Source organism: Myotis myotis, unplaced genomic scaffold (assembly GCF_014108235.1).
Source record: "Myotis myotis isolate mMyoMyo1 unplaced genomic scaffold, mMyoMyo1.p scaffold_m19_p_12, whole genome shotgun sequence".
Classification (NCBI taxonomy): Eukaryota; Metazoa; Chordata; class Mammalia; order Chiroptera; family Vespertilionidae; genus Myotis; species Myotis myotis.
Window position 1 is genome coordinate 17101237 of NW_023416316.1, and position 27302 is coordinate 17128538.

The 27302-nt window shown below is 42.3% G+C and overlaps 1 protein-coding gene across 1 annotated transcript; it reads left to right on the plus strand.

Annotated features, from left to right (window-relative positions):
* Window positions 1-2441: 2441 nt before the first annotated feature.
* Window positions 2442-27302, plus strand: TXNDC8 (thioredoxin domain containing 8). Its single transcript, XM_036331523.1, has 5 exons — window positions 2442-2690; window positions 8237-8341; window positions 14587-14646; window positions 16596-16661; window positions 27203-27302. The coding sequence occupies exons 3-5, from the start codon at window positions 14590-14592 to the stop codon at window positions 27263-27265; spliced, it is 186 nt and encodes a 61-aa protein (XP_036187416.1). The 5' UTR covers window positions 2442-2690; window positions 8237-8341; window positions 14587-14589; the 3' UTR covers window positions 27266-27302.

Consider the following 27302-nt stretch of genomic DNA (forward strand, 5'->3'; position numbering starts at 1 on the left):
TGTGGAAAGGGTAAAAGCATGTCCCACGCTACATCCTTGGCATCTTCATGCAACCAGGCACTAGATTGCTCATCTTTGGCCACTTAAATTCCTCTCCATTTGAGGATCTTCCCTGGCTGGATTTCTTTATCATCCATTCTTTAGAGTAAAATGATACGACATTGCCTTGGGGATGTATTGCCCTCCCCATGCCATTGAACATGTTGACTACACTCCCTCTTGAGCAAAAGCATACATGATGGGGAGGGGGGGGGGGATTTAGTAATTTTGTCTCAAATAAAGGTGATAAAATCAAAAGGTAATGGACATAGTGGTAGGAGGTGAGGATGCCTCTTAGTCTAGTTGTCTGGTCCCTTTGCTCTCTGTAACAGTGGAAGACTTCCTTGCCCGACCTCATAATGTCCCCACATAGAAGTTCCCTGACAGAGTGGAGAAAAACCCAATCTCAATCTTCCCTTCTCTCTTCTCCTCACTCTCTTTTAACATTATTTTTCCTCCAGACAGCTTTTAGCCCGAGTGATTCTCAAACTTGAGCACAATGCAGCTCAATCACTTGGAGGGCTTGTTAAGACATATACATCTGGGCTTCACCCTTAGACATTCTGATTCAGTAGGTCCAGGGTGGGGCCTGAGAATTTGCACGTCTCCCAACTCCCAGGCAACGCTGATACATCATGTCCCGGGCCCTCTGTCCCACAGACAGCGCCCTGGTATGTGTAAGGCAGTGCTTGTCAAACCTAAGAATCACCTGGGAATCCTGGAATACAGATTCATACTCACTGGATCTGGGGTGGAGCCTGAAGTTCTGCATTTCTATCAAGCTCCCAGGTGATGCCCAAGTCCATGTGACCTTAGATAGTAAGGTCTTAGAGAACTAAAGAGAGTGCCCCCTTCTCGTCCACATAATGAAAGTCCTACTTATAAATCCATTACCCTCCTGTGTACAATTTCCTTCTCATCCCCCTCCTTTCATTTATTGTTCTATTGTTGCTGTTGTTCCTGTAGCTTCTTTCTTTATTTTAAATTTTATTAAATGTATTGGAGGACATTGGTAAATAAAATCATACAGATTTCAGGTCTACAGTTCTATCATCCGTATATTGCGGTGTGTGCTCACCACCCAAAGTCAAGTCTCCTTCTATCACCATATATTTGATCCCCTTCACCCTCTTCTACCTGCCCCCATCCCCATTTCTCCTGGTAACCACCACACGGTTTTCTGTGCCTTTCTTTCCTCCCTTCCTCCCTCCCTCCCTCCCTCCCTCCCTCCCTCCCTCCCTCCCTCCCTCCCTCCCTCCCTCCCTCCCTCCTTTCCTTCCTTCCTTCCTTCCTTCCTCCCTTCCTTCCTTCCTTCCTTCCTTCCTTCCTTCCTTCCTTTCTTCCCTTTTCAATAATTCCCAAATGGTACTTCAGAGCATACTGAGTATTAAGACTAGTAATGGACACAATTCTCTTCCATCACACAAAGCACTTTTAAAAAGCCCCTCTCACCAAAACCGGTTTGGCTCAGTGGATAGAGCGTCGGCCTATGGACTGAAAGGTCCCAGGTTCGATTCCGGTCAAGGGCATGTACCTGGGTTGCGGGCACATCCCCAGTGGGGGATGTGCAGGAGGCGGCTGATCGATGTTTCTCTCTCGTCGATGTTTCTAACTATCTCTCTCCCTTCCTCTCTGTAAAAAATCAATAAAATATATTTTAAAAAAATAAAATAAAATAAAATAAAAAGCCCCTCTCATCTTTCTTTCATATATATCCTTGACCAACTCCATCTCACCATGAAACTAAAGCCTAAACCTATATACACAAAACAACATATGACCAGGGAGTTTGGTAAGAAAGAATAAACTGACATTATTCCTTAGGCTAAGACTAATAGTCACCTGAGTTTTGTATTAAGTAATTCCCTATCTATTTCTGTGGTACTTAATATCTCTGTGTGTCTCTAAGTTCTGAGGTGGTTTACAATTAAGTAGATGGGTGACTTATTTTATAGTTTTGTAAAAAATTTTCACTTTGCCATCTTTTGGGCTTTCCTTCTCCCTTTTCCTCTGACGGGCTTTCTTTTCATCCTTTCTCTTCCTTTCTCCCTTTGTTTCTTTCTCTCCCACTTTGTTTTTTCTTGTTATTTTTTTTCAAGATTTAAGATTCCCAACCCATTTAGGATTCCACCCTGGAATTTAAAAAAACAAAAACAAAAACAAAACCAACCACTCAACCAGCCTGACTTCTCAAAAAGAGACTCCACCCAGATTGTCTTGGAGCGAATGAGTCCCACGGTGAGGTCAGAAATGAGTCTAGGAAAGTACATGTGGGTGCATGTCAGGGAATAAAGAAGGCAGGCAAGTGCCAAGGGAAACCCTGGATTTTTTTTTTTTTTCTGAAAAATACGTGACCAGGGGCTTTCTTCCAGGGCTAGAGATTTGCCCTGCGCTCTATAAAATATGAAAAGCTGTTCATTTCCGTGAATGTGGTCATTTTCCGGGTTTTCATAGTGCCTCATCTGCTTAGGAACAGACAGGCTTCCGGGAGGCGCCAGCTTGTTCTATCCCTGCCCTTGGGCAAGCTGCTTAGCAGCGAGATCTGTGGAAAAGTCAACCAGCGCAGAAAAGTGAAGTACGGAAAAGTCAACCAGCGCAGAAAAGTGAAGTACTGCCCAGCCTTGCTCCCCCTCCAGGCACCCAGGGACGGGGTAGGTGTTTGTCTGTCTGTCAGACAGTAGCTGTGTCTGAGAGTCAGTTCTGTACTGTGTTCTTTCCAAATGCAGTGAAGTTCAAGAAGAGCTATTTTTTTTTTTTTTAATGAAAGGGAGGGTAGTCATGGTCAGTGTCTTCTTGGTGCAGAAGCAAAAGCAAGTCACTCTGAATCCAATTCATCCTGGGCTTGAAGGCTCTTCTAACAGACCCGCATGCTTTAGCTGGCCCTGTGTTCCTCCCTATGTGACAGGTGACCCAGACTTGGATTCTAAGTGAATTCTAGAGGGTAAGTTATACAAACTTGTTTCACCTCCATCGACTCATCGGTAGAGTGGACAATCGCCTTCACTAACTGGGTCCTTGTAAGTTGACGGAAATGGAAGTGATGCCTAGAAACAAGCCCCTACTTCTTAACAGTGGTTGTTACCTGAGGGCTTGGAAGACGTTCAATACGTGTGAACATCCACCTTTCCTTCTTGGGTGAAAAGGAGAGGGAAGAAAGGGGGAAGGGCATGATAAATCTTCCACATGTAACCATCAATAAGATTCCTGGCTGTGATGGTAGAAGCAACAAAAGCAGGGGTCTCAAACTCAAAAGCCGCTAGAAGCCAAGTCATATGAATAAGAACAGCACCACAGAGGCAAAGAAAAAAGAACAAAGCAGATAGTGGACAAACGCATGAGAAGTACTTCAACTACTTGTTATTATAGTAAAAGTAAAATAGCTGCACACCCACAACAGAAAAATGGCATCTTGCCACTCCACCTTGAGTTCCGGAAGTAAGAAGGGGACAGTGGTGTTGGGGGTCAACAGGACGGATCATGCCCCCTTTGAGGGGCAGCCACTCTCTCCTCACCTTGCAGTTACCATGCAACACGGGACTTGAGGCCCAGTGTGGTCAGCCCTAATAACTTGTTTCAAGATGAGTAGGAGGCTTAGTTTATTCCTAAAATATTGCCCTTTATAAACGTTGGCCAACACTGTGGTATGGCCAGCATAGCGTGGTCCCAAAGGCCTGTGGACATTTCAGTGGCAACCTGCTCTTTCTTTCTAGAGTTCAGCCAGCACAGAAGGGAGCCCGGTGAATTGCTGTTTGCTTTCTATTTTCTAAGAGAGAAGAGAGCCCTTCCTGAAATAGCAACTTGGGAAGTCAGCATGGGATGCACGCTTGCCTTTGCTGGCGTGGGCAAGAAACTGTACCCACTTGACTAGACTTCACATCTGTTCGTTCTTGCCATATCCCTCTGAGGTGAGCATGATCCCATTTCACAGACTAGGAGGTAGAAGCTTAGATAAGTAATAATTTGCTCAAGATCTCACACAGATTTGAAACTGGGTTATTTTACCCAAGTTTAGCGCCTTTCAAATACCATGACGTGGGAAAATAACATTCGTTGAGTCCAAGGCTCATTTTTCTTCCATGTTCTGCCTTGATAAATGTTAGGCAGTGGAGGAGGCTTGGAAGCAAGTTTCAATTACTGGAATGCCAGTTGGTAAGTGGGTATTTCAGAGCATTCGTGAATATTTTGAGCCTGGACATGTTGGAGTCCAGAAATTAACTTCCTGAATCCCAAAGTTAGATATTGCTCTACTATGTGAGAACTTTATGTAAAACATTTTTAAACACCAATGATGTTAAGTCATAGTCCTTTCAAGTAGACCCAAGTGGAGAAATTTCTATATTATATCTGATAGTGGATCAAGATATTCCAACAATACAGATTCCCTTTAGGTCTGCTCGCTGCTTTATAAAATGCTGGCCTTAAACAAAGATCGGGTTCCCGCATGTTTTATAATAGCTGCCCACCAGCATCATCTTATTGGTATCCAGGTGGAGAAAGAGAAAATTTTAGTAACCCTGTCATAAGGGCTAGGAACTGCTTTCTGGCCTGAAGATAGGCTTGCTGGTTGGGTTAAGGTAATCAGGGTCCGAGTGTGAGTTTTGGCCTATGTTAATCCCATACCACTGCATACCTGCTGCCATAAAATGGAGGGAGCAAAAATTTGCCCATTGAAAAGTTAGTATACTTTTGGTGGAAAGTGGAAGAAATGGGTGCAGGGTGTAGATATTCACTACAAAGCCAACCTGGTCTATGGCTATACAATAAATAGTCATGCTTTATCTTTTATCTAATGCATACAAAGAGGAAAGGCGGGGAACCCTTCCTGGGAGACCTGACTGGTGGTACGGGAAACCACAAAGAAGGATCTTGCTTCAGATAGAAATCTGCTATTTCTCACTTTGTTGTTATTCTTGTTGCTCCAAAGAAGGTTTGGGGAACATTGGCCATGGTCATATTTGGGAGGTTTTCTGACACTAAATTCTGAAAATAACAAATCATCATGTGCAGGATTCAGCAAACTGCTGCTGCTTTTGTAAGCTAAGAATATGCAACAAAGCCCAGGTGGTGTTGCTCAGTGGTTGAGCACCGACCTATGAACCAGGAGATCATGGTTCAATTCCCAGTCAGAGCATATGCCCGGGTTGTGGGCTTGATCCCCACTGTGGAGTGTACAGGAGGCAGCCCATCAATGATTCTCTCTCATCACTGATGTTTCTATCTCTCTCTCCCTCTCCCTTCCTCTCTGAAACCAATAAAAATACATATTTTTTTTTTAAAAAAAGGAATTTGCAACAAACACTGCATGTGGTCTATAAACCCTCAACTATATCAGGGCCTTTCCAGAAAAAGTATGCCAGCCCCTAATCCAGTGCACCAAAGTGAAACTTCTTTGCCTCTTAAATAATTAGAGCAAAATAACAAAGTTTAGGGAATCTATGACTCATAAAACCAAATTTACAGGAAATTTATCATAGGATTAAGACTTTAATGTTTACCTCAACTGCAAAATAATCTCTTCAAAATCCTGATAGTAACGTTCACCCATCTACTAATACCTTGCTTATTTCTCATTTGGTGGGTGCAGGCCTGGGGAGAGAGGGGTGCATGGAAATGGGTTTCAAGAGGTCAAAAATAGACATACTGAGTTTGCAGTTGGCTGATTCTTGGCTGACCACGGGTCGACTAATAGTCATGGCATAAAAACGACATTAGTTCCAAGTCTGCCAAAGTTCTAGTTCTGAGATGTCATGTTCAATGATGTCATAGAGAAGTTACCCGTGTGTTCCAAGTATGGTCCTATAATGCTAAGACACAGCTACAGTGAGCCAACTGAACCAACTGGTGTAACTCACGATGCAGTGTATTAAAGACGAGGCAAGTACTTATTTGTCTTCATTGAATATTTCAATAGAGACCATCTTGAAACAGATTTTTATCAACTTTAATAATTATTTCTGCCCATCTGGCATGGCTCAGTGGTTGAGCATCAACCTATAAACCAGGAGGTCATGGTTCGATTTCCAGTTAGGGCACATGCCCAGGTTGCAGGCTCAATCCCCAGTGTGGGGCATACTGGAGGCAGCCGATCAATAAGTTTCTCTCATCATTGATGTTTCTATCTCTCTTTCCCTCTCCCTCCCTCTCTTAAATCAATAAAAACGTATTTTTTACAAACGAATTATTTCCTCCACCCAGTACCTTTGTTGCTTTGTGGCAAGGGGAGATTTTGAAATGCTTGCTCTTTATGCTGTTTCTTGAAGGTGGCACGGCCTAAAGAATAGCCAAGGGACAAATCGATCCAAAAGGACTTGTTCCTCCCTACTGCTCATTTCTTGCTGTGACTCTGGCTGGATCCAGGCCAGCTCCTAACATATCCCATTCTGATCCCACAGATTCTACCTTAGCTGTCCCTGGAAAATTCTCTAAAAGTAAAAGAGCTCACGTACTTCTCTTATTCTGGGAAAGAGAACAGGAGAGACATTCCTATGGAGTGGGATAGGAAAAATGATGGCCAATAGTATCAACAATTCCTTAGGTGGTATTTTAGAAGGCCACTTTGTATCCATTGCCCAATGTTGGTTATCGCAACAAATCTAAACGCAGGTTAGGGAGAATTCTTTATTTATAAAGAAAAGAAATTGCCTCTAAAAGAGAATCTAAGGTCCTACATCTTTCAGGGGTGAAGTGGGCATTAGAATCCAGATTTCATTGTGGGGGCGGGGGGTCAAGAGCTAGACAGAAGGGGGAGGGCATAGAGCCTGGTTCACCAGCTCCCTCAGATTTAGACTTTTGACATTTTCCCCAAATGCAGCTGTGCAGAAGGTTATAAAAATTTGACCAGGCTGAAAGGAAGCATTGCCATGGAACTTTGATGTAAGCAAATGTTTTAAAATAGCACACATTTGCCCGGCCAGCGTGGCTCAGTGGTTGAGCATTGATCTATGAACCAGGAGGTCATAGTTTGATTCCCAGTCAGGGGACATTTGTTGATTGGATTGTTTATCTTCCTATTATTAAGTTTCATGAGTTCCTTGTAAATGTTGGAGATTAAACCCTTATCGGTGATATCATTGGCAAATATGTTCTCCCATGCAGTGGGTCTTCTTGTTGTTTTGTTGATGGTTTCCTTTGCTATGCAAAAGCTTTTTATTTACATGATCTCACTCATTTGTGGAATATAGAGAACAACATGGTCTGATGAACGGGGACAGATCCAAAGACAGAGAGAGAGCAATCAGACTATTAATCCCCAAAGGGAAGGTAGGGAAGGGTGGGGGTAGGGGGAGGAGATCAGCCAAAGGACTTGTATGCATGCATATAGGCTAAACCAATGGACATGGACAACAGGGGGATGAGAGCATGAGTTGCGGGGGGGGGGGGGGGAGAATGAGGGTTAATGGGGGGGATGAGGACACATTTGTGATACCTTAACTAATAAAGAATTTAAAGATAAAAAAAAAAAGAAAAGCTAATTCAAGTGAACAAAACAAACAAACAAAAAAAAAAAACAATGATCACTCCCCCCAAACAAAATAAGCGGTTCAAGTTGTTAGATTAGTTTTTCTTTTAAATTTCACTATTAATGCATGTTTAGGTCCTTGTTTAAAAAATCAAATATGGCTCAGTGGATAGAGCATCAGCCTGCAAACTGAAGCGTCCTGGGTTCCATTTCAGTCAAGGGCACATACCTCGGTTGCAGGCTCCATCCTCAGCCCTGGTCAAGCTCATGAGGAGGCAATCAATCAGTGTGTCTCTCTCACATTGATGTTTCTCTCTCCTCCTCCTCCTCCTCCCTTCCACTTTCTCTAAAAATCAATGGGGAAAAAAATCTTCTGGTAAGAATTGACAATAAAAAAATCAAATATAGATGTTCACCTTGAACCATGCAACCTCACCCTTCACTCCTCATCTCTCGCTGGCCCATCTCAGTTTCTCCCCAGAGGTAAACAACCATTACCAACAACAATCCTAATTTGGGGGGGGGAGGGAGGGAAGGGTACATCACTATATGTACTAGTACTTAAAAGATAAATATATATGACCTCTGGGATAGTTAGGAAAGGTTGGGCCACCTAGAGAACAATGATGTGGGGAACTTGGTTAAGGTTTTTAAGAACTAACCTGTCATTTTATACTTTGTAAAATGTTATGAGTCTCAGTGATTATGCACATTTCCTCATTTATGTTCTGGTCTCAGAATGAATTCAAAACACTTTTGAAATCTGCCGGCTGCAAACTTGTGGTGATTGAATTTTCAGCAAAATGGTGTGGCCCTTGCAAAAAGATTTGTCCTATTGTTCATGTAAGTATCATCAGTCTCTATTTTACAGTTTTAGAAGGAATTTAATATGCACAAATTCAAAATCCCCAAATATTGTTCCCAGAAAATCTTATGTTTGGCTAAGCCATTATGAACTTATAGTACACACCCCAGAAGATTAAGACTATGGATAATTCTCCAAGGAACATCGTATGTGCAAAAGGAGACAATTGTACAAGTGAATGGATTATTCATAATAATGGCATTTTACCAAAGTTCCTGAGTTTAGGACTTCTCAGTATTGGATTAGATTCCAGATAAACATGATACTTTTTAAAATTATAACATAAAAGAATAAACTACCCCCAACCCTTCAACCCTATTATCAAAACATATATCCTTTACATCATATTCCTTTTGTATCTTTGATCTACCTTATAAAATACTCTAGTAAAATATTCTACTTAGTAAAATACACACACACATACACACACACGAGAGGCCCGGTGCACAAATTGGTGCACATAGAAAGGAAATTAATTAGAAGAAATATTTAACACATTGCAGATGAATCACAAGAATTCTCGTGTTTTTGTATTACACAGTGTTTTACAAAGTATCATACTTTAAAAAGATATTAGCTTTTTACATGTTTGAACATGTAATAAACAACTTCAAAATGCAATGAGTATTTAATTTTAAAGCATGCCTTTAACATTTATTTAAAACATTTTTTCGTACTCATTCAATAGAAACTTTTCTAGCCACTGGGTAAAGCTAGCAATAAAACTACTGGTTCTTCAATGTGTTAATATCGCTATTTGCCCTTTCTCTATAATAGAAGTGTCAACCAAATTCACAATTGACAATGACAGATGGAAACATACGTGTGCAATTGGTGCCAGCAAGAGCTTTATATGTATCATGCATGCACGAGTCAATTTAGCCTTTTATAGAGAGAGAATAAACTTGCTTAATTAGACCTGCTTTCTGATTTAGCTAAACATTTTCCAGCCCAGTGAAGCACCCCAACTTCTTTTTCAGGTCATTGTCAGCAACACAGCAGTAAATATCAACGCAAAGCAGGTTATTATTATAGATCACACAGGGAGAACAAAGGGTAAAATATTTAACTGCAGCAGTGTTTGTATTCTGCTCAGTGAGAAAACCTGAAGTCATTTTCAAGGTCCACCATTTCTTCTTTTCAGTCAGGTCAAGTTTCTAAGCTTTCTAAATCTCCATTCACTGGCTAATGAAAAGAAAATAGGATTCCACCGAGTCTCCTATCTACTTACTCCAGGACTTCTGTGAGGATCAAATGAGATGAGGCACGTGAAAATGCTTCACAGACATTTGGTTAAAGTGTAAAATGTTTCTACCTGGCTATAAAGCAAGTCAAGTTCCTGGGCTGAAGAAACTGCAAGGAGGCTAGTCACTAGGGAGAGGAAGCCAGGCATTGCTACATGATGTCATTACCCGTCACCTGCAGCCACTGTTTCCAGGACAGGCTGGGCTGTGGGCCGCATTTTGCGCCATGGGGCCTTGGCAGTGTTGGCTGCAATTTGGTGGGGTGTCGTTCTGGGAGGTGGTGGGGCCTGTTTCCCACTTGGGGGAAGCCGAGTGTTGCTTTGTGGGCGCCAGATCCACAGTGCTGTTTCTCTGTAAATGGCCAGTGTGCATCACAGCAGCTCCTGCGTTGGGCATCTGCCCCACAGTGGTTGGTGCATGTCATAGTGACCAGTTGGATGGACACTTAGCATATTAGCCTTTTATATATATTCAGATCTTTTTTCCACATGCACACTGGTTCAGGTTTTTGTAGTCTTTAGATTATAATTTAATGTTTATACAACGTTTTATCTATTTAATTTTCCTATTGCTTCATTTAAAAGTTTTCACCATTTTATTACTTATTTTCAGTATACCATTCTGATTTCTCCTTAAGTGCAGAAGTTTTACATTTACAGTCAAGTTGGTGAAATCTATTCCTTCAAATATAAAGTTTTGATTACGCTACATAAGTGAAAATACTCTGGTTTATATCCAAGGAGGTTTCTAACATTTCTACTTTTCTGACTTAAACTCTTGAATTCACCTGAATTAATTCTATCCACAGCCACAACCTTTGACATTTAATTTATAATACTTAGATCCAAATAGAGAACTTTGCTACATGACATATGAACATCCATTCTATGCCTAAAATTCATGAAACATCCAGATGGAACATTTTAATATGTGACATGCCCCTCTATTATGACTCTCAAATTTTTGGAGAATCCCCAAAGTTCAGCTTCAAGAGTCTAATTATACTCTCATGCTACTGAGTAAAGGCTGATCAAATTCCAACAGTCAACCAGAAGCATTTTCATAAAGTACAATGAAATCTAAGGGTTGGTAACTCTCCCTTCATACCTTAGGGCCCTAAGAGTAGCAACAGCTTTGCTGCTATAACGGGCTCCCACAGCCACTCCTACACTCATTCTTAACTTTATTGTTAATTATTGTTAGCCCTGTGGAGATAAACGCCCTGAATTATCCTAATTTGAATGTGTCATCTGTTTTCTCTTGAGATCCAATTAATGCAAACATAGTTTTTAAATACAGTTTGGTTCATCCACCCTGTGAAATACTATTCAGATGTTGAAAAGAATCAAGTAGACTCATACGTTTAGAAGACAGCATAGTATTAAATAAAAAGAGTACAATATAGGAAGATTTATATGGTATGGTCCCATTTATGTAAAACAAACACACATATATGCATGTGTAACTATACGTGTGTGTGTGTGTGTGTGTGTGTGTGTGTATTTGAGAGAAGTTCAAGCTTTGGTTTTTCTTGTACTGTTTTAACTTTTGCAAGAGAATATATTCATGTATGGGGTATAATTTTTTTTAATATATTTTATTGATTTTTTACAGAGAGGAAGGGAGAGAGATAGAGAGTTAGAAACATCGATGAGAGAGAAACATCGATCAGCCGCCTCCCGCACATCTCCCACTGGGGATATGCCCGCAACCCAGGCACATGCCCCTGACCGGAATCGAACCCGGGACCCTTCAGTCCGCAGGCCGACGCTCTATCCACTGAGCCAAACCGGTTTCAGCGGGGTATAATTTTTTTTAAAACTCATAGCACATAGGGTGTCGGAGAAAAGGCTTTATTTCCTCTAGTTCACTTTATCAGTCATAGATCAAAGCAGGAAACGAAACCAAATTAGACAGAAAGGGATTTAAAGACAAGGAATTTCATGCTTATAAAATAGCTGAAAGACTGGATGAATGGGCTCTGGACTGGCACTCCATGAGCAACTCTTTCACAACACCACAGACCCACCTACAAGGATCCGAACTTTGCCATTATCAGAAGTGAGGGAAGATGGGAACCACTACAGGAAGAAAAGAAAAAAACAAAAAAAAAACATCAGCAGAGCTGCAATCAGGGAGCCAGAACCAGAATCAGGAAGCTACTGCTGCCACAGCTGCCTCTGGACATCCAGAAACTGATGTGTGACACGGGATCCCTGAGTCAGCCCACTGCTGCTGCCTTCAGCACAACTACCTTCCCATACCCATAGTCTTGCTTTTTAGCAGGAACATCCAAAAACAAACAGAAAGTACCTCTGTCTCACGTCTGCCTTCCAAGTCTCACCTGCATACATCTCATTGGTAAAACCAGTTTGCTCCCAGAATGCTAGCTGCAAGAGAGTCCAAGGAATCTTTACCTTTTACCTTTATAGGCTCTGAAGGAAGATGGAATGGAAGTTAGCTAGCTAAACCATTACTCAAGGAGGAGGAAGGATTCAAGACATTTTAGACACACAAAAACTACAAGTTTCCAACCCATAGCATCTTTGCTAAAGGATGCATTGAAATAAGAATAAGGTGAATTATAAGAAAATGTGCTTTTTAAAAAGTGATTTAAAACTTTAAATCTTCAGTAAATTCCACAGTTCCATATGATGACTAAGAGCAGGGATTGCAAATTCTTTCTGTAAAACTCTAGAAAATCAGTATTTTCAGGTTTGCAGGCCATATGGTCTCTGTCATAATTACTCAGCTTTGCTGTTGTAGCACAAAAGCAGCCAATGGCAATATACAAATGAATGGACAGGCTGTATTTCAATAAAATTGTATTTATAAGACCAGATGGAGAGCTGGCTTTGGTTTACAGGGCACAGTTTGCTAACCCTGGGCTGAGAGAATCACCCGGCATATAATTCAGAGCATTTCTGGAGAAGGAAAGGTTACAAATTTGTTGAGAAATTGCATCGTGTGATCATGGGAAGGCAAGTAGTCTGCGAGGCAAACTTACAGTGTGCACAGTGGAAGTGGCATCAAGTGAGTTTCAGAAAGGAAGCTGAGGCCGGATCAAAAAAGGACCTTGTGTAATAACCTAAGTTGCTGCTCTGTCATAAGAATTTTAAGAAGAGTTTTCCATGATCAAATGTGGGTTTTAGAAAATACTTTTGGCAGTGTTATTTAAGAATGAGTTGGGAAGACTGAAGTCAGGTAACCCAAGGTGAACAACAATCTAAATTTTGGAGATTTGGTGGTTTCTGGAGAAAAACAGGGAAGATCAAAGTCAGGAGACATTTTAGAATTAAGACCAAAAGCTAACAGATTCTATATGAGGAAGAACAGAGCAGAAGGAAGAGTTGTTGTTGGAGGCAGGGCGGGAGTGGTCCTCGGTGGATGGAGTGGGGATAGGAAGGAAGGCAGTGCCCATAAGGAAACTCCAGCCTAGCAAGGGACCATATCTGTACCATGTCTTCTGGCTGCTACTTGATACAAAAATGATAACTGCCAGTCCATGGACATTTCCTGACAGATTTGGGAGGCTCTGAAAACTTCATAAATAGAATTGATCCTGGGAATTAGGTGACCACATAGGTCAAACCCATTCCCATGACTCCTATGAGGGAACATCCATATATCACCAAACTTGACAAGTGCAAGTCAATTGCCCTGGAATTCTTGGGTGACACCATTTTCCCGCCAGGTATGGAGATGCTGCCAATCTAAGTCAACATCTCTCTCTTTTTAAAAAAAAAATCTGAAATGTACTCTAAAATTCCAAGGGCCTTTATGTGTATTATCTAAATGTTTTCCCCCAATTTCACCATCTTTTAATGAGCTTCAGAAGAAGGAACTCCTACTTTGGTCAAAATCCATGGATAAAAAATTGGAAAGAATCCTTCAACAGAACTGTGCACAAATCCAATACTCACCCCACGCCATTCTTCTTCCTTCTTCCCCATGGGCACAGCCCGCAGCGGCAGCCCCATCTCTGACTGACTCCACTTGGCCAAGCTCAGCATACCTTACACCACCATCAGAGACAAGTCCCATCTGAAATAGGTCACTAAATATGCTTGAAATATGATATTAAAGCAAACAAATCAATGTGCAATTAGGTGTCCTTAGTGTATGAACACAGCCAGCTGGAAAAACCACACCGGAGTTGACATTTACAGGCTGTTGCTGCTGCTGCTGCGTCCACTATCCCGCAGACCCATCACTAATGCCATTGTTACCGCCACTGCCAAAAATGCTTCCAGAACACAACAGAAGCAGAAGAGCATTGTTTCTTCCTGCCTCTCACCTTCCAGGCCCGGCTGCTGTGGCTCAGAGGTTGAGCATCGGCCTATGAGCCAGGAGGTCACGATTCAATTCCCAGTCAGGGCACATGCCCCAGTGGCAGGCTCGAACCCCAGTAGGGGGGCATGCAGGAGACAGCCAATCAATGATTCTCTCTCATCATTGATGTTTCTATCTCTCCCTTCCTCTCCAAAATCAATAAAAATGTATTTACAAAAAAAGGGAAAAAAAGAAAAAGCCTGGCAAGAAGAGAAAGTAAAGGCAGAGTTTGAGTATTTGGTTCAGAGATCTGTAGTTTTCAGATCACAGAAGATAGAATCTCTCCCATCCCCACCCCCACACCCCTAAGAAAAAGCTACCAGCTCTCCCTCCATCCCACAGGGTATCTGGGTCTACCACATACATTTCATTATTTATTTGCTTTGTGTCCTTTTCCAACTTTGAAACTCTGGTCTTCAGTTCGGTTTTTTAGACTCTGGTTCTACCATGGACCTTTGCTTTTGGCATCATCTGACTTTTGACTTGGGTGCTTCAAATTCTAGGCAGCAGTGTAAGGCCAGAATGATGCTTAGCTGTCTTAAACAACCTTTCTGTTCATTTCTTGGTTTTGCCAAAAGATACCTCTAATGTGTAGTTTAATATTAACACTAAGCTAACAGGAAATTTTTATTCTTTTATTTTTCAAGGCAATGTCTATGCATTACCAAAATGTAGTGTTTGCGAATGTGGATGTCGACGATTCTCGGGTAAGAGTCTGAAATCCTTTCGCATAACGTCCAATTGTAATGTCCTTAAGAGCACTGGTTCAGTGATTATAGTCAATTTAAAGTCAAGTAGAATTTCACAATTCTTTCTGATAAACTATTGAAAACTCTTGAAAACTCCCTTGTAATGCTCTTGTATGTTTTGTATAGCTTAAAAAACAAACAAAAAGCCAGCAAAAATGTGGCTGTCCTGCCGCCCCTCCCCCCTCTCATACTATAGCAGACGCCACTAATGAGTCCCAACATTCTCTGGACTCTGCTGGAAACCTGCTCAGCGGAGTGGCTGGAGGCAGGCAACACCAGGTGGCTGGAGTTGGGCTCAAGGCAAAAAGTGATTTCGCCCCTGTAATAGATTATTATTAATCAATTTCTAACTCAATGCATTATACACATTTTATTTTTTATTTTTTTATTGATTTCAGTTGAGGAGAGGAAAGGGAGAGAGAAATAGAAACATCAATGAGAGAGAATCATCGATTGGCTGCCTCCTGCACGCCCCCTACTGGGGATTGACCTGCAACCTGGGCATGTGCCCTGACCCCGTGGTTCATAGGTCCACGCTCAGTCACTGAGCCATGCCAGCTGGGCAGCATTACACCCATTTTAATATATTTTACTTTTATCTTTTTGTATCTTTTTTTTGTGGGGAGTTTTTTTAAACATCCCAAGAAATTCTAGGAAATCCTTCCCTTATGTCAGAGCCTTCCTTTCTCAACCTACTCCCTTCCAAAATAATGAGCCATGGGTCTTCAATCAAAATGTGCCTTCTTGATGCACACAGTGTGTCTACAGAATTATTCTTCCTAGCATTTGTTCATTTATAATGAGGAAAAGTAACATTCACTAGTGACCTATGCATACCTTAGGTTGAATTTGAGCTTCAGAATAACGAAAAATCTGTTATTCACCCATTCTGCCCTTTAATATGTATTCTATTCTCATGGGTATAAATCTAGGAGTGGAATTGCTGGGTCATATGGTTACTCTGTGTTGAACTTTTTAAGGAATTGACAAACCATTTATAGCCCCACCAGCAACATCTGAGCATTCTGATTTCTGCACATCCTCACTAATGCATTATTGCTTGCCTTTTTTTTATTGTAGCTCTTTGTCTTCTAAGGTTAACCAAAAGGCACAATTTGCTTTCCAGATAGAAATTTACTTATTAGTTGTTGTCATGGAAATTACAATTTAATGTGTGTGTGTGTGTGTGTGTGTGTGTGTGTATGTGTGTGTGTGTTGTAGGCGGCAGGGGAGAGATTTAGTGCCATGAAGTGCTAAGAATTTTATAGAGAAAAGCCCAATTCTGTTGATCCTGTGGGTGGCCAGTTTTCTTTCAACTCTAAACAAGATAAATAAAAACTGGCATTGAAAACAGATTATAATAGTGTAACACAACTGAAATTTTTACATTTGTCTTGGGTTTTTGCTCCAGAATTTTTACATAGATGGTCAGTGAAGGTTTAAAAAAAGTAAAAGAAACATGTAAGTCATACTTAAAATGGTAGACCATCACATCACCACACGTCTCAAGTGTGAGTTACAGATGCCTTTACTCTTCCTTTCTTCCTTTTTGTTTTTGTGTTTGCAATATTCTCCCTCTATCCTGGGTTCCACTGGGACTCTCTGCAGTCTTCTGTAAACTCTCAGAATAGAGCTCATATGGTCATTCAATCCATTCTGTCTTGGCTTCCATCTCTCACCTCTCTAGACCTCTGGGTGAGAAAGCTCAGGAATGCTGAGCACAGTCATTTTCTATTGTAACGTTCCTGGAGCTGTGATATGTTAGAAAAGTTGTTGGTAGGAGAATCTATAAACGTCAGCTGTCCCTGAGCTTTCAGACTGGTCTCCTGAGAAGTCACCACGTTCCATGCTTGGGAAAGACAGAGGACACCACAGTTGTGACTCCGTGCCCTTCTTTTCTTTCCCAGGACTTGGCCCAAACTTGTAACGTCAGAGTAATACCCACATTTCAGTTGTTCAAGCAAACCAAAAAGGTATGTTTCCATGGTAACTGACAAAGTTGCAAGAGGTTATAGAACTATCAGAGTCTAAAAAAGATGAAACAACTGCATTTATTTTTAACACTTAACAATGTATAAGTTCAGTGTGTGAACTTTACATATTGGCAATGAGTTAAAAATGCCTGAATTATAGTAGATCTCCCTATTCAGACCCTCTGACATGTCCAAATTCATAAGAAATACCCACTATTATCTCTATATGAGGCAGAATCCTTCAAAAGGAATCTCACAAAAAAGGACATGATGAAATTGTCATGCAAATGTATACAAGTTTTTACCAACAGTTGGGAAAACGTTAAGCAAAAACAATCACAAGGCTATAAAGTCCATTGGTGGACCAGGCAGGTTCTGGATTCAGATTTCCATGGTCCAAACACCAGAGCTGCTACTTTCTAGCAGCTCACTTAACAACCTCTTTGTATCTTCGTTTCCTTGGCTGTAAAAACATGAATCATCCTAAGTTTTTCTCCTCACGGAGTGGTTATGAGAATTAAATGAATTAACATGAGTAAAGTTTTTAGACCCATCCTGACACACTTTAAGTGCTCGGTCCATTATCTCATGAAGATATTAATGGAATGAAATGTCTGAAATACTTGGTGTGTGATAACCCTGGTAATTTTCAATAGAAACATATGGCTGAGAGCACTGATAATTGTGCATACCTTATGCAACACTGTTCAGAGAAGCAAACATTTAATTGCCTTTCACACCATCATTCCATTGTTGGGAACTTTTGCTTCAGATATACTGCAAGGAAAGATAAACAGCTGTGTGTATAGTAATTATAACATTATTGCTAATAAAATATGGAAGGAAGCTAAATGCCTTTTTTTAGTAATTTATGATATATCTACTCTATGAAATGGTATTAATTAAAAAGTGTTATGAAGAATATATGTACAGTAAAAAATCATGCTTAAACTTTATAAAGATTATGTCTGCAATATGAAGAATAAAAGCACTTGATATGCTAAACTAGCTGTAGAATTTTATACTCAGCTTCTATTTGTTTGTATGTATTTACTGTACATAATCAGTCCAGTAGATTTAAATAATGTTTCCAAAAAAATAAGACTACCTATTCCCTGTTTTGAGCTTTTACTTGAAAATTGAAGCTATTTGATATATGCATTCGTAACCACCCCTGCCTACATCTCATATTATTTGTGTCTTCCCCTCTTTTATCTCAAAAATGAGGGTGCTTTCTACTTCCTAAATCCATTCATCCACCACATCTTGACTGAATTCTTTCTATTCTGCTCCAGGCCTCCATTCACTGGCAAAGAGCCACTGTCCATTCGCCCTTGTATTTTTAATGTAGATTGTACCAACAGCCTTATGGCAATTCCTCTTAGATCACAGACTTTGGAGAATATCTGCCTCCCTTAAAAATATTATCTGCTCCCTTGCATTCCATTAGAAGACTTAGGGAATCCCTTGGGTTTCTGTTTTTCCATTGCTGCCAAGGCCCTCCGTATTACCTCCAATACTCAAATACCATGGCCTCCCTTAGCCAGTTTTCTGGCATTCTCTACACAGCATCATCCTTTCAAGGTTTCGTTCTTCTGTCTTGCTCTTGATTCTAGCTCATTTCAAATACCTTCAAGGTATATAGAATATAAACAAAATAAAACGTTAGAAAGCTAAAGCAAATTCAGCTATGTAACAATGACCTAGGGCCATGGTGTACAATGGGCATTTCTTGGTGCTGGAAGTTTCCATCCAGAGGTTCAACAAATGCCTGGCAGGGATGCCCTATAAACAACAGCTGTCATTGTCTCTCAGTTTTAGGGCACAGGTGTGCTCCTTAGTGTTCCAGTAAGAGTAACTGTGTTCTTAAAAAAGTCCGTTCCTGTGGTATCCTCCAGGTGGGACATCCAAAACCTTGACTGGTTTTTGTAACCGGAACTTTATACTGTATTTTATTGTAAGTAGTTCATAAATTCGGTTTATAAACCCTCTTTAAAAGACTATAAACTCTCTTCAGCAAAATGCACATAAACCAGAATGTGCATAGAATTCTAGGGTATTCGATGAGCCTCTGAAGCTGATCAATAGACCCCCTTGGTTAATGGCTTCGGTTCCAGACCAAAGTTGGTGAATGTCCACGGAGTAGGGGAAGGTAGAATAACAAAGTCTTAGCAAGTCTTGGCCAACTGCGTGAATATGGGCCACTGTCAGCGGTCGGTTCCTCCTTTCATTCTTTGATAGAATGAAATGCACTTCAGTCCACTCCTGAGAATGATGAGATATGGAGAGGTAGATGCTAGTAAATGCATTATTCGCAAAAGAATAATTCAAAAGAATTGAGCTCTGTAGTAAGTGGGAGGAAATGTTTGCCTTTATGCTTCTGAAGCACAGGGCCCTTGCGGAGGTGGTGGAAGTCACTTCTAGCAAATACCCTCCTTGAAGCAGGGAGAGAGGTGAAAAGAATTCCAAGTAGGCAGCAACATTGTGCGCTAAAAAGAGGACAGCATTGGAAGCAGGGGTCACACACTCGGTATCCTCAAGCGTCAGGCAGGGACCATAGGGGCGGCAGTAGGAAGTGAATAGTATGGTGGTCCCTGGAAAATCACCTCCCAAATGCTGCTCTTACTGTTCGAGTTCATAGAAAGTTGAGCTTGACCCGCCCTCTAAAAAGAGTATCTGCAGATACTCATTTCTGCCATCTCTGGAGTCAGACAGCTGTCGGTTGGACGCCCAGGTCTGCCTCTTATTGGTGTGTGACCTTGGGACGATGCTTTAACCACCTTGAGGTTCAGTGTCCTGCTCTGGAAAATAGTACTGTATCATGTGTCTTTGAATGATTGTCATGAAAATGTACAGAAGGTGCCCCAGCACTGGACTTGGTACAAAACATAGCTGCTAGCAGATCCCCAGGATCTCCCTGTGCACCTGTCTTCCTGAAAAATGTAGAAATAAATAGAAATTTGGAAATAACTGTTATGAGAAATCTCTAAAGCTCTTTGAATAACTATAATAAGCTAAGTCTTCTTAGCATTGCGGAGTTACCGACCCAGTGACATCCAAGTTGTTAAGGATTCTTTTAGACACGGACGGGTTCTGCGTGAGAAGGGAAAAGAGAACTCTCACGTGGTCTTCAAGGTCCCGAAGGGCGCAGATCCCTAAAAGGGGTTGCATATCAGCCCCATAAGCAGCTGATCCACGGGCAAAGGTTAATTGACTGGAGGAGGCAAGAACTGAGTGAGATGGAGGGAAAGTCAGAGAAGTGCAGCAACCATTCTTCACCATTTAGCAACCTTTGGCACCATTGCCAAAGATGCTGCTCTCTGCTTTAGCAACTGAAAGGCAGTAATGACTTTGTACCTCTTTTCTCCAGAGCAGGGATTATTAGGCTGAGGCCAGTGAGGCAGGATATTGCAAGTGTAGGGGAGAATCCTATCTTCATTTGAATTTTTGATGTATTGTTTATCATGGATTTTTGCATTAACTTTTAATATTATTAAAATACTAGAGGCTCGATGCACGAAATTCGTGCAAGAGTAGGCCTTCCTTCCCCCGGCTGCTGGCACTAGCTTCCCTCTGGCACCCGGGACCCAGGCTTCCCTCGCAGCCCTGGCTTTGTCCGGAAGGATGTCTGGTCTAATTAGCATATTATGCTTTTATTATTATAGATTATTATAGATGTGTTAAACTATTCCTTCCCTTGAATCCTGAGTTTCTGGCACCCCTTGAATTTTATACCCTAGTCTCAGTCCCATTCTTCTCTGAATTTTAAATTGTTGAAAAATGGGAGTATTCCACTGGGTGATTCTCCAGAAAGACTTACAAGACTCAATAGCAGGTTGTACTCATAGCTGAGATTTATCACAGCAAAGAATACAGAGTAAAAGCAGCATGAAAAAGACATGCATTGATAGAGTCCAGAAAGGTTCAGCACAGACTTCTGATGTTCTTTCTTGTTCAAGGACATACGGGGGTAATCTATCCAGCAATGGACTTTAGGGACATGTGCAGAATGTTGCTACTTTAGGGGTGCCCTTTGGAATCTCAGGGTCTGAGGACTTTATGTGGGGACTAGGCACATGGATATATCATGCTAGGCAACCATTGCTACACAACTAGCCATGACAGTGGAAACTTGGGACCCCAAAAACAAAACCAGGCACACATCATCAATATTGATGTTTACACAAAGCAACTTAATAAGCTAGCATGTCCCAGTCCTTCGCTCCAGGTATCTACACTAATAAAAGAGAAAGATGCAAATTGACCATACTTTTGTGATGCCCACCAGCCAATCAGGAGTGAGTATGCAAATTAGCCCAACAAAGATGGTGGGTTAACTTGAATATGCAGGTGCCTAGTGGCTGGGGGTGGGGCGGGATGCTTGCGTCATCACCATGGTGACAACACAGGCGGCCCACACCACCGCAGCCACTCCGGGCCTCTGGGCAGCGTGGGAAGGCGGAAAGGCGGCTCTGGGCCAGAGCAAAGGCAGAAAGGTGGCTCCGGCTGGAGTGAAGGCAGCGCCGGCAGCCAGGGGAAGGAAGGCCCATTCTTGCACAAAGCTTGGTGCATCAGGCCTCTAGTTTATAATAAAGTCATCAATCACTAACACAAGGAACACTCAGAGGGCCACTTGGAGGGAGAGGAGGGGTGAAAGTCCTGTCACTGTTCTCTCGGAGACATGCAAGGATTAAGCCCCCAGATCTGCTGCATTAACTCTTTTCTCTCACGGAGTCATGTGGAACGTCAAATATCACCTCTGTTATAAGTAGCAATAGTGCCAAACTGCACTAATTGAAGGGCATGGCTTGGACCCAAGTCAACAGATTTCCTACTATACGTTGAAAACTAGACCTTGAGGTGAGCTACCTGTGGGAGAATTGGGGGAGCAGAAGAGAAACTTAACCGCCAGGGGAAGAAGATATTGCTGCTTTTCACAACTATTGATTCTCAAAAGTGAGGCTCGAGGGTGTTAGCCTTCCAGACCTATCTGTGGAAAACAGACCTTAGACCCCCTTTAGATGTGCTTTCCAGAAGAACAATGGGGGGAGAGCAGCCCTAGCCCTTAAGCAGAACACCCCCAAAAGGAAGGAGTTAGACACAAGCTCCTTCCTTTGTCAGGGTTTAATTGATAAGCTCGCCTTGAACTTGGGGAGAACTCAGGAAGGGGATATACAACTTTGAGGAAAGTCAGGAAAGGGAAAAACAAGCACATTTTCCCAGCACTTCAGAGTTGGGCAGATTTTCCCGTGGAAACATGAGAACAGAGTATATGCCGTTGAAGGAAATGGCTCCCAAGCCATGCTTACGTTCCACCCCATACTTCCAGCAATGGGCAGCATGGCATCTCCTCCGGCCAGAGTCCAAAATTGCTTTTCCTATTCTAGTGTGGCTTGAAATGAATTCCCACCTTAGACTCATGTCCCCCTTCCCCTTTAAGAGAAAGCCACACTGCACTGAGTCACTGTACTGAGCCACACTGTACTGTGTTTTATGAGTTTCAAGGGAGCTTCCTGTGTGTCCTCAACAGCTTCCGCTGATGGGGGAGAATACGGGTTGGCCAGCTACGGCCCGAAGGCCAACTCTAACCCTCCACCAGTTTTTGTAAATAACATGTTACTGGAACACAACCATGCCCATTTGTTTAAACATTTTCTGTGGCTACTTTCGAACCACATAGCAGATTTGAATAGTTTCGACAGAGACCATATGGCCTGCAAAGCCTAAAAGAGGTATTATCAGCCCCTTTACCAAAAAAGTTTGTCCATCTCTGACATAGAAGGAGAAAAGCACTTCAGTTGTTACTTATGCCACCAAGGCTCTAAGAGATATTTATAGGCGGAGTTTCAAGATTAGCTACAACAAAATGAAATAAGTTCATATTTAACTAAAATCTCACTATTGAGAAAAGGTGCAGTGTAGATTAGAAGAAAAAAAGATAATAGATCACTTTTACATGCTCTGCTCTTAAATTCACATCCATAGAAATTCCAGCTGTTTGAAACAGACTGTTCCAAGGAGGCCCTGGCTTCTTGGTTTGCTTTTGCTCAACTCCAAAAACCTTAACTAAGCTGCTTCCATGTGCAAGGTCTGGCTGGCTGTTGTGAAAGTCAAAGGGGAAGTGTACAAACACCTGGGGGAGGAAGGGGTCTGGGTGGAGTCAGAGACATGGCCAAGGTAGGAACAAACAGTAATTAATACTGTCCACCTTGCAACACAAGGTGAAGGGACTCTTAAAAGTTCTCCGGTTAGACATATCCTTCCCAGCTTGTTAATAAGACTTGCTGCCTTAGTACATAAACCATTTGTTAAAAAAAAAGCACATCGTGTCATTACAGCTTACAAACTTGTATTGTACATACAAACATTTCTACAGCTCTCCCCGCACAATGTCTTGTGTGGGCCGGTTGGTTGGGCTTTTTTGTTTGTGTTGTTATTGCTGCTGTTGCTTTGAGGATTCTGTTGTTGTCGTCATTGTTTTGAACTCAGTACAGATGGCTGAAAAATACTCGAACTGTCATACAATTAGTCCAGATATAACTTGAGTATTCACTCACCCACGCTGCATATCAATGGGCCATGGCATTTTATTATAATTATTCTATGAGGGCATCAGTAGTCAGACTCCTTCATTTGTCCATCTGTTAGGAAGGGACCACTGACTCTAGCCTCTTTGCATTCTCCTAGTAACAGTAATAAATGTTTTGTAGAAGACTTGATGTTTTGGGGGGAAAAAACAAAAACCTGCCTCTGGTCACAGCTGGTGATGGGCAAATGGGGAAGTTTGTTTCATTAGTCTATTTTTATGTATATTTGAAAATGACCAAGTGAAAGTTTTTGGTTTTTTTAACTGACTGTTGCACATAGGTGTTTCTGTTGTGCATGGACAGCCACCCCATGTCCCAATGGCCTCTGCGGACTGAGCTTATAAACGTGGTTAGCAGTCACCATGAGGGTGCCAGCAGCACAAGGAAAACGCAGGCATGGAGAAGAGAGAAGCAAACGTGCTCCCTAGTGCTTCAGAGTGGAGGGTGCCTCTGAGAGACACAGCCAAATAGTCAGGTTAAAATGAGAAAACATTTGGGCAGAAAGAATATGCTAGTTGCCGTGTATATATTATCTCTTTAAAAAAAAAAAAAATAGAGCTACCTATGAAATAAGCTCTTCTCAGTAATCTGCTCCTCCTTCATTAACTGCATTCATTGAGCTCCTGTATGCAAAGTCCGTGCTAGACAAAGAGACACAAATGCAACATTTGCCTTTGGCATACTGGGCCGAGGAAGAATAAACTAGGTCACAGTGTGAGAAGTGTGTGCCTTCTAGTGCCTGAAACTTAGCACTGCCCAGAGTCTCGGACCTGTACTCTAGTGCCCAGAAATCAGCTTTGCTCCACTCGCTTCAGGCCTAAAACCGTTCACAGAGTGCCGAGATGTAAGGTTCTGGGCTAGATACTAAACCTTTGGAGGAATAAATAAGGCACAGTTCCCATCCTTGGACTCATGGGGAAGGAAGATAACAAAATCATTTTTTTACCAGTGGAATGCCAGAGTACTCTGAGCTCACAGAGAAAGACTTCAGGGCAGGCTTCATGAGTTAAATCTTGAAGGATGGTTAAGATTAGCAAATGAGTCCGGCTGGTGTGGCTCAGTGGTTGAGCATTGACCCATGAACCAAGAGGTCACCCATTAGATTCCCAGTCAGGGCACAGGCCGGTGTTGGGGACTTGATCCCCAGTAGAGGGCATACAGGAGGCAGCCAATCAATGTTTCTCTCTCTGTATCCCACTCCCTTCCTCTCTCTCTCTAAAAAATCAATAAAAAACATATTTTTAAAAAAAGATTAGCAAGTGAGAAAAACAGGAAGAAACAGTTATGAAATAGCATGAGTATGTGTCGGGAGTTGTTTGATGATAGTATAATGATGGTAAAGAATAACTAAATTATCACTAGAATATGAGCTCCATGAGGGAATTTTGTCTGTTTTGTCTGGCTTGCAGTAGAGACCGATTAAGTATTTGTTAAATGAATTCATCTAGGAAGTGTTGCTAGAGTTCAGAGTTGATGGTAGGGAGTGGCATTCAATGTAGACATGATAAAATCAAGGAATCCATGGTAAGAAGCTGGGATTTGATGATGATAGAGAAACACTGAAGAATTTTACAAAGAAGGATAGCATGACTGGAATTGTGTTTTATGAGTTTCAAGGGGGATGAAGGGACCTAAGAGGGAGGTGTCTGGGCTGGTAAAGCTCTGTGTCTCCATCTGGACCTGGTTGTGCAGATGCGTTCTCTTCTGTAATAATTCTCCAAGCTGTATGCTGACAATTTGTGTAGTTGTCTGAGTGGATATGAATTTTTTAAACGTGACCTTGGTTTCTGGGCTCAGGTAACAGCGGGTGGGGGGGGTGGGGGGGTGATGGTGCCTGTACTAAGTTCAGTGTATCTAGAAGAAAGGGGTCAAATTCCACAGTGACCACAGCTCTTATTGCACTTGTGGCTGCCCTTGGTGGCTGTCCTGGTGTCACAGCGCAGGCCTGTCATAACTCCATGGTTATGGAAAACACCCCTCCCTGGAACTTCCCTTCAGGGATTCTTATACCCCCCTCCCTCCTGAGCTGGTGCCATCCCTGCAGGAGGGCAGTCTCCTCTAAGAAAAGAAGCCCTTCTTTATCCGCCCTAAACTCTCTTGGTCTCCATGATGCCCTTTGGCGGTAGGCGAGGTCCTAAGATAAGCAGGCATAATCAGATCCACTGAAGCTATTTCCATAAAGACACCAAAACTAGCTTCTTCTGGATTGCGGGGGGCCCGGGGGGCTGCCTAGCATTACATGGAGGTGGTCATGGGCAACGGACACACCTTGGGAAGGTCCCCTCCCTTCCTTGCCTGTGTCTCTCTTCTGCTCAGCTGTTACATAGCCTTCACTGGAGTCAAACTACTCCTGCAGCAGAGGGGTAGGGACAGGAATCTACGGCAGAAGCCACGACAGGAGGGCTGCAGACCCAGGATGTCTTATTCCAGCTCCCCTGGGGAAAGACGGAATGAGACCGTGGTGGAACCCCAAAACCTCTCACACCCTGCATTCCACCCCAGCATCGCTGAGAGGCAGCGGATGACGCTCTTTTAAGCCCCAGTTGAGCTGTCCAGGATGTCCTCTTGCCTCCAAGTGAAAAGACATGTGAAAAGCCTTCCCCTCTCTCGCAACATCTTGCCTCACGGGCCGCTGGCTTCCTGGCAATGCACTGAGCGCGCTGGTCACTTGGCTCAGCGTAGTATCTTTTTCCTGCTCCCTGACGAGGTCGGTCATTCAGGTGGCCAAGCCCTGCCTATGTTCTTGCCAGGACACCTGCTCTGCCTCCGAGGACGATGGGACTCTCTTCATTCCTAGAGCCACCACCCAGCTGCCACCTGACTCTTAGGAAAGAGAGACTCGTACAGACCCTTCCTGACACCCTCCTCCCCAGGTGGCCAAGGCTAAGAGAACTTTTTTAGAGGAGATGGCTACAAACCAGACAACCCAGATAAATCGTGAAATTCTGCACCCACACTTAGGTAACCCTATTCACGAGAATCAAAAGAGCAATTTGCTGCTATAGAAGTGGAGTCGAGAGAAAGCCGGTAAGTGAAATGGGATCCAGACAGAGTGACAAGACAGGGGTTTACTTTAAAGGAGTAGAATGAGCCATGGTGCCCACAGGCAGCCCCCAGACTCAACGCTGGGGAAGCAGAATCATTCGATGTGGGGATGGTTTCTTCTCTGCCGCACACTAGGCTTTGAAGTCAGTTCTAACCTTTTCCAGCCCCTACCCCAAAGTCCAAACACCTTTGTTGATTTTTTTTTGGTTGCTAAAGTCTCCCTCCCTGGAAACTCAAGTCCCAGCCTCAGTTTACCCACACTTTTCCTTCTCTCCAACTACCTCAGACAATTGGTACTGAAATGGCCATGAATAGAAAGGTCTTTTGCTTTCCTATTTCATCATATATAAGATGCTCATGGACAGGTACACCCTTACTTTATATGCTACTGAAAAGTCTTGCAAATAAAACATCTCATCCACTGTAAAATACGCCATGATTCAGAGACCCAAGCATTTGGGAAGAAAACGTGCTCCTTAGAAGCAATGATTGCAATACCATTACCTGGGCAAACATCAGTGGATGGGAAGTCCAAGTCCTTTGACTTCAGAAAATCCTCTATGTGAGTTAACAAGCCCTCCATACCAATGGGTTACAGCTCAGACATTTCGGTGACTGGGTTTCCTCACTGCCAACAACATTCTATGGTTTAGAGACCTTAGTGTAGAGGAGTATCATGGAGAATTCTGGAAATCTGGCAAAACACTACCGTAAAACGATTTTGAAAAGGTGCCAAACAACTAAAGCATCATGAATTTAATGTGTTTAATGCGTGTTTCTATTTATTGTGTAGATGATAAAAATGAGTAGAGGATAATTTTTACAAGCAGGAACAGAACTCCTCAAAGCTTCAACATCTTTGCACTACTTGAACCAATGAACATTTCACCTTTGTGTATTTGTGAACAGATTTTTGAATTTTGTGGAGCTGATGCTAGCAAATTAGAAGCGAAGATTCAAGAACTAATGTAACCTGATCGCCAAGACAAAATACACTGGCAGCATTTTA